Source organism: Sinohyriopsis cumingii, chromosome 3, assembly GCF_028554795.1.
Source record: "Sinohyriopsis cumingii isolate HCF-2022 chromosome 3, ASM2855479v2, whole genome shotgun sequence".
In the NCBI taxonomy this organism is placed as follows: domain Eukaryota; kingdom Metazoa; phylum Mollusca; class Bivalvia; order Unionida; family Unionidae; genus Sinohyriopsis; species Sinohyriopsis cumingii.
This window is the reverse complement of record NC_142963.1, coordinates 8,274,188-8,292,487: the sequence shown is the minus strand read 5'-3', so window position 1 is coordinate 8,292,487 and position 18,300 is coordinate 8,274,188. Positions and strand designations below refer to the sequence as shown.

General features: G+C 36.4%; 1 protein-coding gene across 1 annotated transcript in view; it reads right to left on the bottom strand.

Moving 5' to 3' along the window:
• Positions 1-18,300, bottom strand: part of LOC149802439 (cytohesin-1-like) — a 149,010-nt gene that overhangs the window by 101,479 nt on the left and 29,231 nt on the right. Inside the window, exon 3 of the mRNA XM_089951662.1 lies at positions 13,461-13,528. Within this exon, the coding sequence (XP_089807788.1) occupies positions 13,461-13,528 (68 nt within the window). The remainder of the gene's footprint in view (positions 1-13,460; positions 13,529-18,300) is intronic.

Sequence of the window (18,300 nt, the reverse complement as noted above, 5' to 3'; positions counted from 1 at the left end):
AGGCTGTGCACTGCCACTGTTATTCTAGCTAAGTGCAGTCTACTGAGCTGTGACTGAATCATCCTCTATTCACTTTATGGAATACAATACAGTTTCATAAGGAAAGTTTTTTTTCCTTCAAGTTTTATATTTTATGTGTCAGTCAAACTCAAACAATAAATGTAAAACTGCTAAAAGAATGTCATTACATACAGTATTTGGAAAAAGACCTATGTACAGGTAAAACTGTAAGACTGACATTTATAGATGTATACAGTATTTGGAAAAAGACCTAGGTACAGGGTAAAGCTGTAAGACATTTATAGATGCATACAGCATTTAAAAAAGATCTAGGTATAAGGTAAAGCTGTAAGACTGACATTTATAGATGCATACAGTATTTGGAAAAAGACCTAGGTATAGACCATTTCACGGTTATTTTCTCCCCTTGAAAACACCAGAGGGCATCTCAGTGCAACTCACTTCCGGATAGTTCAATCAATAAAGATGGCAGATGTAGATCAAGAAAATGTGGCAGACCGCTCACATTCTGCAATCATGATTGACATCTCACTATCTTAAAAGAAATTCTATCAATACTTGATCAATTATCTTTACATCTTTTATTTTTTCACTAACTTGCGCTGTTCCCAGCTTTCAAATAAATGTTCTCTGCCCATTTCAGAACTTCATTATCTTTCCATTACTACCTCATGCTCTAGTTTGTATTATTTTATTGTACTAAAGTGTATCACTGCATAAAAAGATTGTTATTGCAATTTATCTTGCTTGAAGACTAATGAAAACGTTTATTTTTTACAGCTTTAATCATTGCAGTTAATGGAGGTTGAACGACAACGAGAGAGAAAAAAAGTAAAACTTCTTAAAGTTCTTTTATTATTGATTTAGACTGTTGCATTTCTATTAATGTTCATTATATTTTTCATGAAATAACTTCAGTTATATCTAGGAAGGATATTTTTTTCCCTTCAAAATGCACAAATATCATCCACGCTTGAACAGACAGGCGCACATACGAGTCTCCTTGATTATTTTAATTTTATTTCCTTGAATGGTTGTAATTTTTAAACTATACACACTATGCATGTATAGGACATTTGTGGCTCTCACCTATCTGCATGTCTGTCTGTCTGTGTATTTAATTTAATTATTTTATATCATTTAAGTATGGACAGTAAATATTATTTAATTATCTGATATAATGTAAGTATGGACACCGAATCTAATTATCTGATGTAATGTCTATAATTATTCTCCTCAGTATGAACAAAAGATGTTAGAAATATATAATTTATTCATTGGTTTAACCATAATGATCTGTATGTAGTACAGCAAAGATTCTTTTCTTTGTTGACTTAGTTTTGCTAACCAAATGTAAATGGTGCAAAATTCTGAACTATCCGGAACTAGAAATTTTTTGTGGGCATGCACACTGGAGCTAACGGAGGTAATTTTAAGCACTACTCTCAGTAACTGTTGCAACTGTGAAACCCTCTATAGGTTAAAGCTGTAAGACTGACATTTATAGATGCATACAGTATAGATAAGGCATGCCCTTTCTTAATGAGAAATATCCATTAAATCTGAGAAGGCACAAGGATGTGATAGGCCTAATCTCCAAAAACTAAATCAATCATAAATCATACTCAGCATATTAGTATAATCAACTTTCTTTTAAGATAAACTGCAGTTACCTAACATATTTTTTTATATTTGCAGTTAGTAGAAATGGAGTCTTGCTGTGGTCAAGTAGAAATGGGGCCATACTGTGGTTAAATAGAAACGGAGCCATACTGTGGTCAAGTAGAAATGTAGTCTTGCTGTGGTTAAATAGAAATGGAGCCATACTGTGGTCAAGCAGAAATGGAGTCTTACTGATCACAGTATCATAATTTTTTTTCTGTAAGCTACAAAATAGGAGCAAATATTTTATGATTGTAAAAATTCACAGCTTATCCCATCTGCAATTCTCTCCTGATGAATATAATCTAATTTTAACGAATCTTGTGAAGCATATTAAACTTATGACTATGAACTGACTTTTTTGTTCACCAATTAGAGCCTCTTAAGCCTTGTTTGCCATGCTATGGGCCTAACCAGAACATGGTTCCTATAAAGTCACTACCTGACGGTGTGCAATGCAAGGAACATAGGGAAACATTGTATGTTGCTCTCAAATACTTGAGTGGATTCAACTTTCAGTGACTGTTTTGTTCATTTTGGGTCCAATTTTTCTGTTTTCTTATTTTCCTTCATTTTTTAAAAAAGAAAAGTGCTTCTTGACTAACTTGTCAATCATTCTGTCATTACCAGTATGTATAGCATGTAGCAAGCACATTTCTATGCAGTTTGTTTGGAGTAATCGGTAGAACAAACAGAATGGACACTGATCTGCAGGCGCATTATGCAGGTCAGGATCTCTGTTGTTTGCAGTTAGACTCAAATTATAAGTGAGTATGTGTGGTATATTTTACTTCTTTTATTAAAAAGCATATGGTTACTTTGTAAGGGAGACAATTATGGGAGAGGGTGAACATGTTCACCCCTGAATCAAAATATTGCCTTTCACAAACATAATACTCGTTCTGTATTCTTGGCGTTTCTGGAGACAATAAATTTTCTTTTCAAACAATTTTATATCTATCCTTTCTTTATTCCATGCTAGTTGCTGTATGTACTTCCATAAGAACTGACAGAAAATCTCAGTTTCTTTTTATTACTTTTTTAAAAATTTTTGAATGTATTTATTGTTTGTTCAAATCTTCAGACCAAAACAACAGAAATGATAACAGCAGCAGTAATATACCATATATGGAACAACAGATTTATATTTATATGTAAAATGCATCCATAACATTCAAATAGCTGATAAAAACATGTTTGCCTATTAAGACTCCTAAAGTATTTCTATTGAGTTTTTACAAGCTACAATACTGTTGGTTATAACATGCATGCAGTAGCCATGAATGGAAAATCAGCACATTTTTGGCTGTAGTGTGCCAACTAAGAGTAAATTTGAGAAATGCAAAATTGAAGAATTACACAAAAACCTTAGAAAATAAACCCTCCCTAAAACATAATCTGTTATAAAAACCGCATCCACATACAACATTCAGATTTTTATTGAGTGGTACATCATCATCCACATACAACATTCAGATTTTTATTGTGTGGTACATCATCATCCAACATTCAGATTTTTATTGAGTGGTACATCATCATCCACATACAACATTCAGATTTTTATTGTGTGGTACATCATCATCCACATACAACATTCAGATTTTTATTGTGTGGTACATCATCATCCACATACAACATTCAGATTTTTACTGTGTGGTACATCATCATCCACATACAACATTCAGATTTTTATTGAGTGGTACATCATCATCCACATACAACATTCAGATTTTTATTGTGTGGTACATCATCATCCACATACAACATTCAGATTTTTATTGAGTGGTACATCATCATCCACATACAACATTCAGATTTTTATTGAGTGGTACATTATCATCCACATACAACATTCAGATTTTTATTGTGTGGTACATCATCATCCACATACAACATTCAGATTTTTATTGTGTGGTACATCATCATCCACATACAACATTCAGACTTTTATTGTGTGGTACATCATCATCCACATACAACATTCAGATTTTTATTGAGTGGTACATCATCATCCACATACAACATTCAGATTTTTATTGTGTGGTACATCATCATCCACATACAACATTCAGATTTTTATTGAGTGGTACATCATCATCCACATACAACATTCAGATTTTTATTGTGTGGTACATCATCATCCACATACAACATTCAGATTTGTATTGAGTGGTACATCATCCACATACAACATTCAGATTTTTATTGTGTGGTACATCATCATCCACATACAACATTCAGATTTTTATTGAGTGGTACATCATCACCCACATACAACATTCAGATTTTTATTGAGTGGTACATCATCATCCACATACAACATTCAGATTTTTATTGTGTGGTACATCATCATCCACATACAACATTCAGATTTTTATTGTGGTACATCATCATCCACATACAACATTCAGATTTTTATTGTGTGGTACATCATCATCCACATACAACATTCAGATTTTTATTGTGTGGTACATCATCATCCACATACAACATTCAGATTTTTATTGTGTGGTACATCATCATCCACATACAACATTCAGATTTTTACTGTGTGGTACATCATCATCCACATACAACATTCAGATTTTTATTGAATGGTACATCATCCACATACAGCATTCAGATTTTTATTGAGTGGTAAATCATCATCCACATACAACATTCAGATTTTTACTGTGTGGTACATCATCATCCACATACAACATTCAGATTTTTATTGAATGGTACATCATCCACATACAACATTCAGATTGTTATTGAGTGGTACATCATCACACAATTTTTTCATCAAGTGTGCATTAAAATATTTTTGTCTCAAACAGGTTGGAAGGCAATACACTCAATAAGAATGGTTCCACTGTTTGCATACATTGGTAGAGTATGTCTTCTGGTCAAGGTCGATACACTAAACAAGAATGGTTCCACTGTTTGTAAACATTGGTAGAGTATGTCTTCTGGTCAAGGTCGATACACTAAACAAGAATGGTTCCACTGTTTGCATACATTGGTAGGGTATGCCCTCTGGTCAAGGGCAATACACTCAACAAGAATGGTTCCATTGTTTGCATACACTGGTAGGGTATGCCCTCTGGTCAAGGTCGATACACTAAACAAGAATGGTTCCACTGTTTGCAAACATTGGTAGAGTATGTCTTCTGGTCAAGGTCAATACACTCAACAAGAATGGTTCCATTGTTTGCAAACATTGGTAGAGTATGTCTTCTGGTCAAGGTCGATACACTAAACAAGAATGGTTCCACTGTTTGCATACACTGGTAGGGTATGCCCTCTGGTCAAGGGCAATACACTCAACAAGAACAGTTCCACTGTTTGCATACACTGGTAGGGTATGTCCTCTGGTCAAGGTCACTACACTCAACAAGAATGGTTCCACTGTTTGCATACATTGGTAGAGTATGCCCTCTGGTCAAGGTCAGAATTTTAGTAGATATGCACAAGCTGGATATGTGTGGCCGTTATTCAATCAGCACAATGCCACCTAGTTCTACACGAGTGACAACACTTGCAAATAGTGAGTTTCATGTTCTGAAGTTTGTTTGTGGAGTTTTCATGTCACAAATTTCACCATCATGTTCTGAAGTTTGTTTGTGGAGTTTTCATGTCACAAATTTCACCATCATGTTCTGAAGTTTGTTTACGGAGTTTTCATGTCACAAATTTTGCCTTATGTTCTGAAGTTTTTGGAGTTTTCATGTCACAAATTTTGCCTTGATGTTCTGAAGCTTGTCAGTGGAGTTTTCATGTCACAAATTTTGCCTTGGTGTTCTGAAGCTTGTGAAGTTTTCATGTCGTGCCCTTTCCTTACCATTTATACCAATGTGACATGGCATCCAACAGTACACAGCACTTTTCCTATACTGTTTAAGCAAGTCATGCTTCTATAATATCTGGCATACAAGTTATTACATTAGCGTTCTAAAAATATTTTATAATTACTGTTCTATTTACAAGGAAACAACAACAAAAAGATCACATATTAACCTTCAGTTATATTCTATTGTCATCACTATCAACAAGTGAAACAGCTGATTAAGTTAAACTGAGGAAGCAATTTATAGTGATTATCTAATACAATTTATCCACCATGAAAAGTCACTGCAGACAATTTCATTTTGTATATTACAATTGGCTTGTTTAGAAGGAAGCATAAGAGATTAAAACTGAGGACTTAGAATGAAGCTACATTCAGACCCTTGATTACTTTTATATTTTAAATACTGTCTGAAAATTAGGCCTTTAATGTCCAAGAAAAGAACTTAACAGGCTGTTCAGCGATAACAGTCCACCATGGTCTGTACACATATATTATGATCCATAAAGCCTACACTAAACTTTGCTTTCAATTGTGAGAAAATGCAATAATTTCAATCACTTTTGATTATCAGCAATGATGCAAACTCATTTATGCTTTTGTTCATAAATTTTACTTTCAAATTTTAGGGTTCGTTTAAGAAAATGTTTAAAAAGCTGAAAATTTTGTCCTTATGTAAAACAATATAATAATAAATTATTGAAACACGGAACATTACATTATGAGGTAGGTATTATTAGTTAAAGAAGGTATCATTTCTCATTTTATTTCCCATTACATTATGAGGTAGGTATTATTAGTTAAAGAAGGTATCATTTCTCATTTTATTTCCCATTACATTATGAGGTAGGTATTTTTAGTTAAAGAAGGTATCATTTCTCATTTTATTTCCCATTACATTATGAGGTAGGTATTATTAATTAAATCATTTCTCATTTTATTTCCCATTAAATCTGATTTAACAGCAACATTTTAACTTTAAAAAAGTCCACTTCAGAAAGGTCAAGTTGTCACATTTTTCAAATTTGCTGGAAACATTACTTCATCAAATAAAAACTGATACTGTACCTACAAACCCTGGACCCCAATTAATTTGAGGAAGCAATTCAAACTTAACAAAATGTGGATCTGTACTAATTACATAACTTGCTTTATACTTTCCAAATATTTTTGCTTAACAGAGTGTAAATGGAGTTCATCGCTGAATGGAATTTATACAAGGATAATTTTGTGTAACTAAGAAAACCAACAGGTGCATGTCATCAAACACAAAATTATGAATTGTAAATCCATATAAAAAATCCATATAATATGTGTGTGTGATTTGGATTTTTAACATAGCTTTTAACAATTTTTCAGTCATATTGCTACGATGTCTGCAGTGTGGCAGTTTATAGTGATGTCTAGCACTGGGGCATCATGCCGCAGACATGTAGCACGATGTCCCACCCAGTCCATTATCCTGACACCAGACCGACCAGTCCTCACACTAACCTCTTAATGCTGAGCGCCAAGTGAGGCAGCTGTTAGTACCATTTTTTAAACTCTTTGGTATGACTTGGTTGGGATTGAACCCGCGACCTCCCACATCCAAGGTGGATGCTTTAACCACTAGGCCACTGGAGCGGTCCCATATAATATAAGAAATCCACATAATAAATAAAACAATCATGGAAGATTAAACAAGCAGGTGCAAAAAATGTTAATCTGCTATTATAATGTGCAGCAGGTGCTAAAAACCTTAATTTGACAATGCACTATGCAGCAGGCATTAAAAACCTTAATCTGACAATGCACTATCGAGCAGGCACTAAAAACTTTAATCTGACATTGCACTATGCTGCAGACACTAAAATGCTTAACCTAACATTGCACTATGCAGCAGGAGTTAAAAACCTTAATCTGACATTGCACTAAGCAATATGTGTAAAAAACTTCAATCTGACATTGCACTATGCAGCAGGTGCTAAAAACCTTAATCTGACATTGCACTATGCAGCAGATGCTAAAAACCTTAATCTGACATTGCACTATGCAACAGGTGCTAAAAACCTTAATCTGACATTGCACTATGCAACATGTGTAAAAAACTTCAATCTGACATTGCACTATGCAGCAGGTGCTAAAAACCTTAATCTGACATTGCACTATGCAGCAGGCACTAAAAACCTTAATCTGACATTGCACTATGCAGCAGGTGCTAAAAACCTTAATCTGACAATGCACTATGCAGCAGGCTCTAAAAACCTTAATCTGGCATTGCACTATGCAGCAGGCGCTAAAAACCTTAATCTGACATTGCACTATGCAGCAGGCATTAAAAACCTTAATCTGACATTGCACTATGCTGCAGGTGCTAAAAACCTTAATCTGACAATGCACTATGCAGCAGGCTCTAAAAACCTTAATCTGGCATTGCACTATGCAGCAGGCACTAAAAACCTTAATCTGATAATGCACTATGCAGCAGGTGCTAAAAACCTTAATCTGACATTGCACTATGAGCAGGCACTAAAAACCTTAATCTGACATTGCACTATGCAGCAGGTGCTAAAAACCTTAATCTGACATTGCACTATGCTGCAGGCACTAAAAACCTTAATCTGACAATGCACTATGCAGCAGGTGCTAAAAACCTTAATCTGACAATGCACTATGCAGCAGGCTCTAAAAACCTTAATCTGGCATTGCACTATGCAGCAGGCACTGAAAACCTTAATCTGACAATGCACTATGCTGCAGGTGCTAAAAACCTTAATCTGACATTGCACTAAGCAGCAGGCACTAAAAACCTTAACCTGACATTGCACTATGCAACAGGTGCTAAAAACCTTAATCTGACATTGCACTATGCTGCAGGCACTAAAAACCTTAATCTGACAATGCACTATGCAGCAGGCACTAAAAACCTTAATCTGACATTGCACTATGCAGCAGGTGCTAAAAACCTTAATCTGACATGGCACTATGCAGCAGGCACTAAAAACCTTAATCTGACATTGCACTATGCAGCAGGCTCTAAAAACCTTAATCTGCTGTTGCATTTGCAGGAGGTGGCAGATCTTGATCTATGCAGTTCATATTTTGATACAAGGATAAATTCAGTACCATATGCATTACTCATTATATAATGTCTCTACACAGTATTCCCTCACTATATAAGCCATGCACATAAGTACACCCTCCCCACAAGGTGCTTTTGTACAATACTACTGCACTATAAGACACCTATATAAGTATTCACTCATTATAGTGATTATATGCATCACTTCCTCATCATAATGTACATATAGTGCTCTCTCAATATAAAGTACCTCTTTAAGTACTCCCTCACACTAAGACATCTCAGTATGAGGATGTCCCTTTTATGAAGCAGGTATGGTGATGGTTTCCCATTTCGTTATTTAATAATAACACTAAATACCTTGCTATAAGGTTGCTTCATGTATAAGGCAGTCCACTTCAATATATCCAATGAACAGTGTTATTGTGAGGGAGTGGGAAATTTCCTAACTGAATAAACCAAGAATGTTGATAGCAATGTTTCTACTAATGCTAGTTAAAGTTTTTTAAGTTATCAACTGTTTCATGACCCACAGACTGCCTTCACTGCCAGTGGCATGCCATGCCTTTCTAATCCCTGATCATATTACCAGACTTCTCACAAGTGGCTGACATCTGCAGATTCTTATCTTTAGCCTCTGCTTTCTATTTCACTTAAACCAGCAGATTTAAAAGTCAAACTTGAATTCCTGAAACCTCCTTAATTTTAACTTCTTTGTGGTAAATAAAAACCTTAAAAGAAACCTAACTGGACAAACTGAAAAGCAATATTAAAGTTACATATCACTAACCCTTTCTTTGGAAATAGGTAGGTGTGTGTGTGTGTTTGTGTTGTGTGTGTGTTTGTGTTGTGTGTGTGTGTGTGTGTTTTGGATTTCTGACAATTCTTCAGTCATACCACTACGATGTCTGCATTATAGCAGTTTACAGTGATGTCTAGCACTGAGGCATCACGCTGTAGACATGAAGCATAATGTCCCATCCAGTTACATTATCCTGACACCAGGCCAACCAGTCCTAACACTAACACTAACCTTTTAATGCTGAGCACCAAGCAAGGCAGCTGCTAGTACCATTTTTATACGTCTTTGGTATGACTCGGCCATATGGTACTGATCTGACAGCAAATATGCCAACCTTGGTAACAGTCTTTAAAATCAACTCACAACCTGCATCTGTTTTTTGTTGTTGTTGTTGTTGTTGTGGGGTTTAACACCATTTTGCAGCACACGATAGGCTATGCATGGCAGCCAGTATTAATGGTGGAGGAAGAACCCGGGAAAACCCCGGGAAGAACCACCGACCCACGAGAAGCTACTGGCATGCTTTCTCACATATTCGCATTTGCCGAATCCTGGACTCGAACCCAAGCAGACAGAGGTGAGATGGCAGTGATCCGTAACGGAGAGCGCTTTAGACCACTTGGCCACTCGGGGCCCCACCTGCATCTCTAACCACTAATTCACTGGAGTGGTATTTGGAAATATGGTATTAATGTTCATGTTATGCATTGTAAATTCCATTGCCAGTTTGCTGGTTTTATTTTGGGTCCTTCATGCTGACCATACATCTGCAGTATTACACCAAGCTGCCACTACTTTATCTCTTATCACATTGAAAAATCTTTCAAATGATACCCTAATATCTGTCACACTCACAAATGCCTGAAAAGGCATGTATATATATATTATCATGGTTTAAGTGTACAATCATGGCCATGTTGATCAAAAAGTATACACTGTATGTATTGTATCAAAAAGTATACACTGTATGCATTGTATCAAAAAGTATACACTGTATGCATTGTATCAAAAAGTATATACTGTATGCATTGTATCAAAAATTATACACTGTATGCATTGTATCAAAAAGTATACACTGTATGCATTGTATCAAAAAGTATACACTGTATGCATTGTATCAAAAAAGTATACACTGTATGCATTGTATCAAAAGCAATTAAAAGCATGTCAGTAGGATTACAAAATAAAATGGTAGGGATTTTAAAAGGAAAATAAATCATTCCAAATCAACATGGACAGGTTGCATTACAAACAAATAAAGTCTTTTCAAGGAACATTCAACTGTATGAAAAGAATTTCCAGGACTTTAAACAAATTTCTTATTTTTAAAAGACGAGTGTACTGAAAACATCTTTGATATTCTTGAGCAATATGACTCTCAATTTATTATGTAAGGCTGATGTCATTTTTAGAAGACTTTTGGTTAAAACCCCATGCCAATAAAACCATCCAGTGAGGAGACACAATGACATACTAGATATCTGCAGGGCATCATCCAGTGAGGAGACACAATGATATACTAGATATCTGCAGGGCATCATTCAGTGAGGAGACACAATGATATACTAGATATCTGCAGGGCATCATCCAGTGAGGAGACACAATGACATACTAGATATCTGCAGGGCATCATCCAGTGAGGAGACACAATGACATACTAGATATCTGCAGGGCATCATTCAGTGAGGAGACACAATGACATACTAGATATCTGCAGGGCATCATTCAGTGAGGAGACACAATGACATACTAGATATCTGCAGGGCATCATCCAGTGAGGAGACACAATGACATACTAGATATCTGCAGGGCATCATTCAGTGAGGAGACACAATGACATACTAGATATCTGCAGGGCATCATCCAGTGAGGAGACACAATGACATACTAGATATCTGCAGGGCATCATCCAGTGAGGAGACACAATGACATACTAGATATCTGCAGGGCATCATTCAGTGAGGAGACACAATGACATACTAGATATCTGCAGGGCATCATCCAGTGAGGAGACACAATGACATACTAGATATCTGCAGGGCATCATTCAGTGAGGAGACACAATGACATACTAGATATCTGCAGGGCATCATTCAGTGAGGAGACACAATGACATACTAGATATCTGCAAGGCATCATTCAGTGAGGAGACACAATGACATACTAGATATCTGCAGGGCATCATTATCATTTATGACTCTCTATATATTGTAATAAGTCGTTTGGTGAAAACCCTATATTGACACAACCATCATTTTTGGAGCAGTAGTGATATGATTTTAGAGACTGTTACCAAGGTTGGCATATTCGCTGTCAGATCAGCACCATATTCATTCAGAACCATGTAGACACCATACAATTAAGTATTTTAGTGAAATTCCCATGCAGAAATGGTTTACCACTGAGAAAGACTAGTGACAAGGATTTTCAAGATGGCTGCATTGGTTGCAATGTTCGAATTCTGATTAGCAGCAATTCATTGAGGACCAAATGGATCTGAAAATTATTCTTCTGGTGAAAACCCCAGATAGCCTTTCATTAAGGAGGCATTGCAATATGTACTTTCTTGGGTGGTGGTGGCTTACAACTAATTTTAATGCTAGAACATGAGATCACCTTTGGTCCAACCTGCAGACACCTTGCCCATGACCATTGTTCTTCATTCTTTTTTTGGGATGCAGCTTAAACTAGTGGGACATATCAACAGATAAGTATTACATCATTAAAATTAGTCTGCCCCCTGCCCCCAAACTACTTGCTAATGCATTGCTGAATTAATCAATTTAGTGGGGTTCTGATGATCCTACAACTGGCCTGTAGCGGACAGTGGGCTACTGCTGGCTGGTGTCCATATGGGTCACTTTTTGCACAATCAGACCCAAAGAAATATATCTTCACTCTGGTGAAAGCCAATGAGCAAAGGTAAAAAGAGTGTGAGATAGCAAAATTGAGACTTCCATCACATCCTCCAGACACTAACGAGTTAGACAGGCCTATGAGGTAACAAATGCTCAAACCTCATGAGCATCAATGAAAGATCCCTGTCAAGAAGGGACTGATAAACTGTCCTGATAGGAAATGCAATCCACACTGAATGGTGGAAACTGAAAGATCAAAGAAACCCTTAAGGGGAAGATTTCTTTAAACCTATCTTCTCCCTTCAGAAGCTGTCAAGAAAAGCACAAACTGGACATAAAAGTCTAACTGAATTTGTCCCAGCACAGATAAAACTAAGGCTGTGAATCTCAAACCTAAAGTGGAGCAACCGATGGCAGATGGTGTTTGCAAAAACCTAGCTGGCAATGTGGAGAAGACAACTCATAGTTATACTAAACAACAGACAGCCTGGCACTATGGAAAGGCCATGAGGCTTGTTCCTTTGTTGTGTAGATGCTAAGAGATGGGAGGCTTGAGGCTTGATTTTCTCAAAGGAAGCTTCAGCCCATGATTCATGCAGGTTTTAGTTACAGAATTAAAGATACATTAGCAAGTGAGACATTAGTCCTCAGTGTTGTTTTTCTTCATGATGAAGACAGTGTGATACTGCCGAAAATTTCAAACTCGAGAGATACTTATGCTGAGTATGAGAAATTATCAATGATCAGGATATATATCCTATACAATTTCCTTCAATATTCAGCAGTCATGATTATATTAGGCAATGAACTTTTTTTTCTTTAAACTGAGAATTCATCTGAGACAGGCACAGGTGCTCAGTAAAAAGGCCAAACTTATTTACAACACCTGCTTAAATTCTACAAATTAACACAAGGTGACGTGGTTTGTAATGGCCCCCACAACAGCCAATTCCATGCTAATTCTGTTATCCCAACTTCATGTTCAGCACAAAGCAGATATTCAAATGTATACCAGATGCACACTGAATTCTTATTGGTTGTTATTGTTTGTTCTGGTTCAGGGTAAACAATAACCACCAATCAGAACTTAATGTAGATTAGTTTCAAGATTTTATTTTGCGATGTTCAGTAAATACTCCATCACATTTTAAACAAGACAATTAGTTTCAGGAGCAAAATACCCAATTTATTAAACACCAAAAGCTCCAAGAAATGACCTACCCTGTGTCATCTGGGATATCCATTTCTTCCATTTCAGATGTCACATCGGCAATCTCATCTTTAAGTTGCTGAAACAGAAATCAGAAATATCAATATTAGGACAACTTTCTGCTTTGAGGAGGAGGAGGATTTTATTTAAAGATGATGGTTATATGAATTTAATCTAAAAAATGCTGAAATAGAAATTAGAAATAACTTTCTGCTGTGATGATGGTTTTACAACTTAATGTTACTGGAAAATAAATCTGTGGCACAAAGATGACCTCCAGCCTATCTAATACACTCTTATCTCTTATACTGCAGCAACACACAAGATCAATAAATTAAAAAAACTATCAGGTCTAATAAGTCTTGTCTGGTATATCTGACCTCCTTGAGACCTAATATAGTCTTGTCTCCTATATCTGACCTTCAGACCTAATACAGTCTCGTCTCCTATATCTGACCTCCATCAGACCTAATACAGTCTTGTCTCCTATATCTGGCCTCCATCATTATCTAATACAGTCTTGTCTCTATATCTGACCTCCATCAACCTAATAGTATCATCTCCTATATCTGATCTCCATCAGACCTAATACACACTTGTCTGACTTCCATCAGATCTAATAGTCTTGTCTCCTTTATCTGACCTCCATCAGACCTAATAGTCCTATCTCCTATATCTGACCAGCATCAGATCTAATAGTCTCATCTCCTTTATCTGACCTAATAGTCTTGTCTCCCATATCTGACCTCCATCAGATCTAATAGTCTCATCATCTATATCTGACCTCCATCATTATCTAATAGTCTTGTCTCCTATATCTGACCTCTATCAGATCTAGTACAGTCTCATCTCCTATATCTGACCTCCAGCAGATCTAATACAGTCTCGTCTCCTATATCTGACCGCCATCAGACCTAATACTCTCATCTCCTATATCTGACCTCCATAAGATCTAATACAGTCTCGTCTCCTATATCTGACTTCCATCATTACTGTATCTAATAGTCTTGTCTCCTATATCTGACCACCATCAGATCTAATACAGTCTTGTCTCCTATATCTGACCTCCATCAGATCTAATACAGTCTCATCTCCTATATCTGACCTCCATCAGACCTAATACAATCTTGTCTCCTATATCTGACCACCATCAGACCTAATACAGTCTCATCTTCTATATCTGACCTCCATCTTTATCTAATAGTCTTGTCTCCTATATCTGACCTCCATCAGATCTAATACAGTCTCATCTCCTATATCTGACCTCCATCAGACCTAATACAATCTTGCCTCCTATATCTGACCTCAATCAGATCTAATACAGTCTTGTCTCCTATATCTGACCTCCAGCAGATCTAATACAGTCTCATCTCCTATATCTGACCGCCATCAGACCTAATACTCTCATCTCCTATATCTGACCTCCATAAGATCTAATACAGTCTCGTCTCCTATATCTGACTTCCATCATTACTGTATCTAATAGTCTTGTCTCCTATATCTGACCACCATCAGATCTAATACAGTCTTGTCTCCAATATCTGACCTCCATCGGATCTAATACAGTCTTGTCTCCAATATCTGACTTCCATCGATCTAATACAGTCTTGTCTCCTATAACCCACAAGATCTAGGACATACAATTCAAAATATTTCCTTCAACTTTTGAATGGATGTTGTCTTTCCTAGCTCGGCCATTTTCACTGCTGCACCAAGATTTCTTTTGTTTCTGATAAGATATCCTTATTCTTTAAGCAGAATATTGTCGATATTATTGAAAACATATTTCCATGCTGCATGGCGAGATTAAGTATCACAACATTGGACTAAATCCTATGGTGTTTCTGAGTTCTGAAACAAGTCTGTTTTTGTCAAGTTTCATACGGTTTCCTGTAATAAGATACATGTAAGGATCTTACGATGTAAGATCAAAATAATAATAAAAATCATGAAAAGACCTGCAATGGAATTGGTTATCACACCAGATTTAGTTTTACTAATGTCAAAATAACAAGTGAGATCAATGCTGGTTGAGAAATAAGTGTCATTCTTTTTGGATTTTCAATGAATTAATTAAAACAATTATCATGCTTAATGTTTTAACAGCTGATTTTTTATATCAAAGACATTCATAATAAAATCACATGTTAAAATGCAACTGACATTACTGCCATCGTGTGAGCTAAGATCCTCTTCAGAAAGAAGGAACCTGGAAGACCAAGGAAAGGCAATGGCAGCAATCATTCCTAGGACTTCCTATTGGTTCATGCAACATAATTATGTAAAGTCTGAAAGACCAATCAGTCTTTAAAAAATTACAAAAATATTGCCGGTCTCTTTACCAAAGAATGAACTATGTGTTGAATGTTTTAACAATACAGCAGCCTATTCTGAGGCAGTGAGGCTAATTCCTAATAAAAGGTCAGCATACCCTCCATTCCATTTTGTACAGTTTAATTTTTTTGTCTGTCTCAAGAGTGGCAGTAAATACTGCACTAAGTCAGTATTTCTCAAGTATATGTAAAACTTCCTCCTATAGCTATCTTTCAATAGAACATGGTAAACTGTAGTTTGGGTCTATGTCTGCCAAATGCAGTAAATAAATGTACCAAACCACAGCACAGCATGAACAATACATTTTTTAAATGCATGTATATATTTTGTGGTGGGGTGGGGGTAAACAAAATACCAGTTAAAAGAATCGCAATAACATTAGCTGTTGTAAATCAAATGTTTTAGAAGGAACAAATATAATACTACTGTAAGATTCATGTTGTTTTCTTCCAAACAATATTGTGATACATTGTATATACCAATTCAATCACAATGGTTTCATTTGGTTAATGGGCCTGTGCTACAGCATTATATCTGGCATCATGCTATAATGAAGGTGTTACATTGAGGAATGGAGCCCCAAGTGGCACAGTGGTCTAAAGCGCTCACCATTCCGGATCACTGCCATCTCACCTCTGTCTGTGTGGGTTCGAGTCTCAGGCTTGGCTAACATGGCTATGTGAGAAAGCCTGCCAGTAGCTTCTCGTGGGTCAGTGGTTCTTCCTGGGTTTTCAAGAGTTCTTCCTCTAGCATTTTTACTGGCCGCCATGTATAGCCTATCTAGTGCTGTAAAATGGCGTTAAACCCTACAAGAACATTGACAAATAGCTGTATACAGTAATCGATTCCTGTTAGTTTATCAGTATAAAAAAATCAGGAACCATGTAAGATCAGATTGAAAGAAAACGTATTCATACAGAAGGGCACACTCATACCATTCTATTTTACTGATATTCTCAAGGTACCATACAAGACATACAGAAGGGCACGCTGATACCATTAAATTTTACTGATATTCTCAAGGTACAAGACAGAGAAGGCCACACTATTCTATATTACTGATATTCTCAAGGTACAAGACATACAGAAGGGCACACTGATACCATTTTATATTACTGATATTCTCAAGGTACAAGGCAGATAGAATGGCACACTGATACCATTCTATATTACTGACATTATCAAGGTACAAGGCAGATAGAATGGCACACTGATACCATTCTATATTACTGACATTATCAAGGTACAAGGCAGATAGAATGGCACACTGATACCATTCTATATTACTGATATTCTCAAGGTACAAGGCAGATAGAATGGCACACTGATACCATTCTATATTACTGACATTATCAAGGTACAAGGCAGATAGAACAGTACACTAATACCATTTTGTATTACTGATCTTCTCAAGATACAAAACATACAGAAGGGCACACTAATACCATTTTATAATACTGATATTCTCAAGGTACAAGACATATAGAAGGGCACACTAATACCATTCTATTTTACTGATATTCTCAAGGTACAAGACATACAGAACGGCACTCTAATACCATTTTATATTACTGATATTCTCAAAGTACAAGAAATAAAGAAGGGCACACTGACACCATTCTATATTACTGATATTCTCAAGGTACACAACATACAGAGGGGTCCACTGGTCTCTTTCAACATCCCTGAACCCATGGAGGGTAAGAATGAGGTTAAAGGGAAGTACAGTAAAACCTGTCTTGAGAGACCACTGCTATGAGAGACCACCTGAAAAGATGAAACCAATAAAAGGTACATATTCATGTAAAAAGAAATTCATCTACCATATAGCATCATCCTATTATGTGTAAGGTTGATTGGCTATGGTGAACAGACGAGACAGGAAGTATAAACAGACGGGACAGGAAGTATAAACAGACGGGACAGGAAGTATAAACAGGCGGGACAGGAAGTATAAACAGGCGAGACAGGAAGTATAAACAGACGGGACAGGAAGTATAAACAGACGGGACAGGAAGTATAAACAGACGAGACAGGAAGTATAAACAGACGGGACAGGAAGTATAAACAGACGGGACAGGAAGTATAAACAGACGGGACAGAAGGACAGATGGAAAAGGTCAATACTGCTTGGGGTCTTGTATCTCCATGTGGCCCTAACAAGTGTAAAATGGCTGGCATTAAGTCTTCTATGTGAAACCTTTAAAACAAAAAGAATCCATAAATAACAATCTCCATTCTTGTCTTGAAATATTCTGCATGTCAGGTTATGAAGAAAATATTCCTGACCTTAGACTTATCCCAGCCCTATATGTACAGGTACCAGGCTCAAGTAAACTTAAGTTCATGAGCTGATAGTGAGTTAAGTTGGCAATAAATTCATGTCATATACATCATTTCAAGATGGATCATTCAAGATAAAAAAGAAACTTTTAAACAACAGTACTCACAAAGCATTGGACTATGTTATGCTTAAAAGGAAAACCTGACCACAGAATGCAATGTACAAAGCATAAC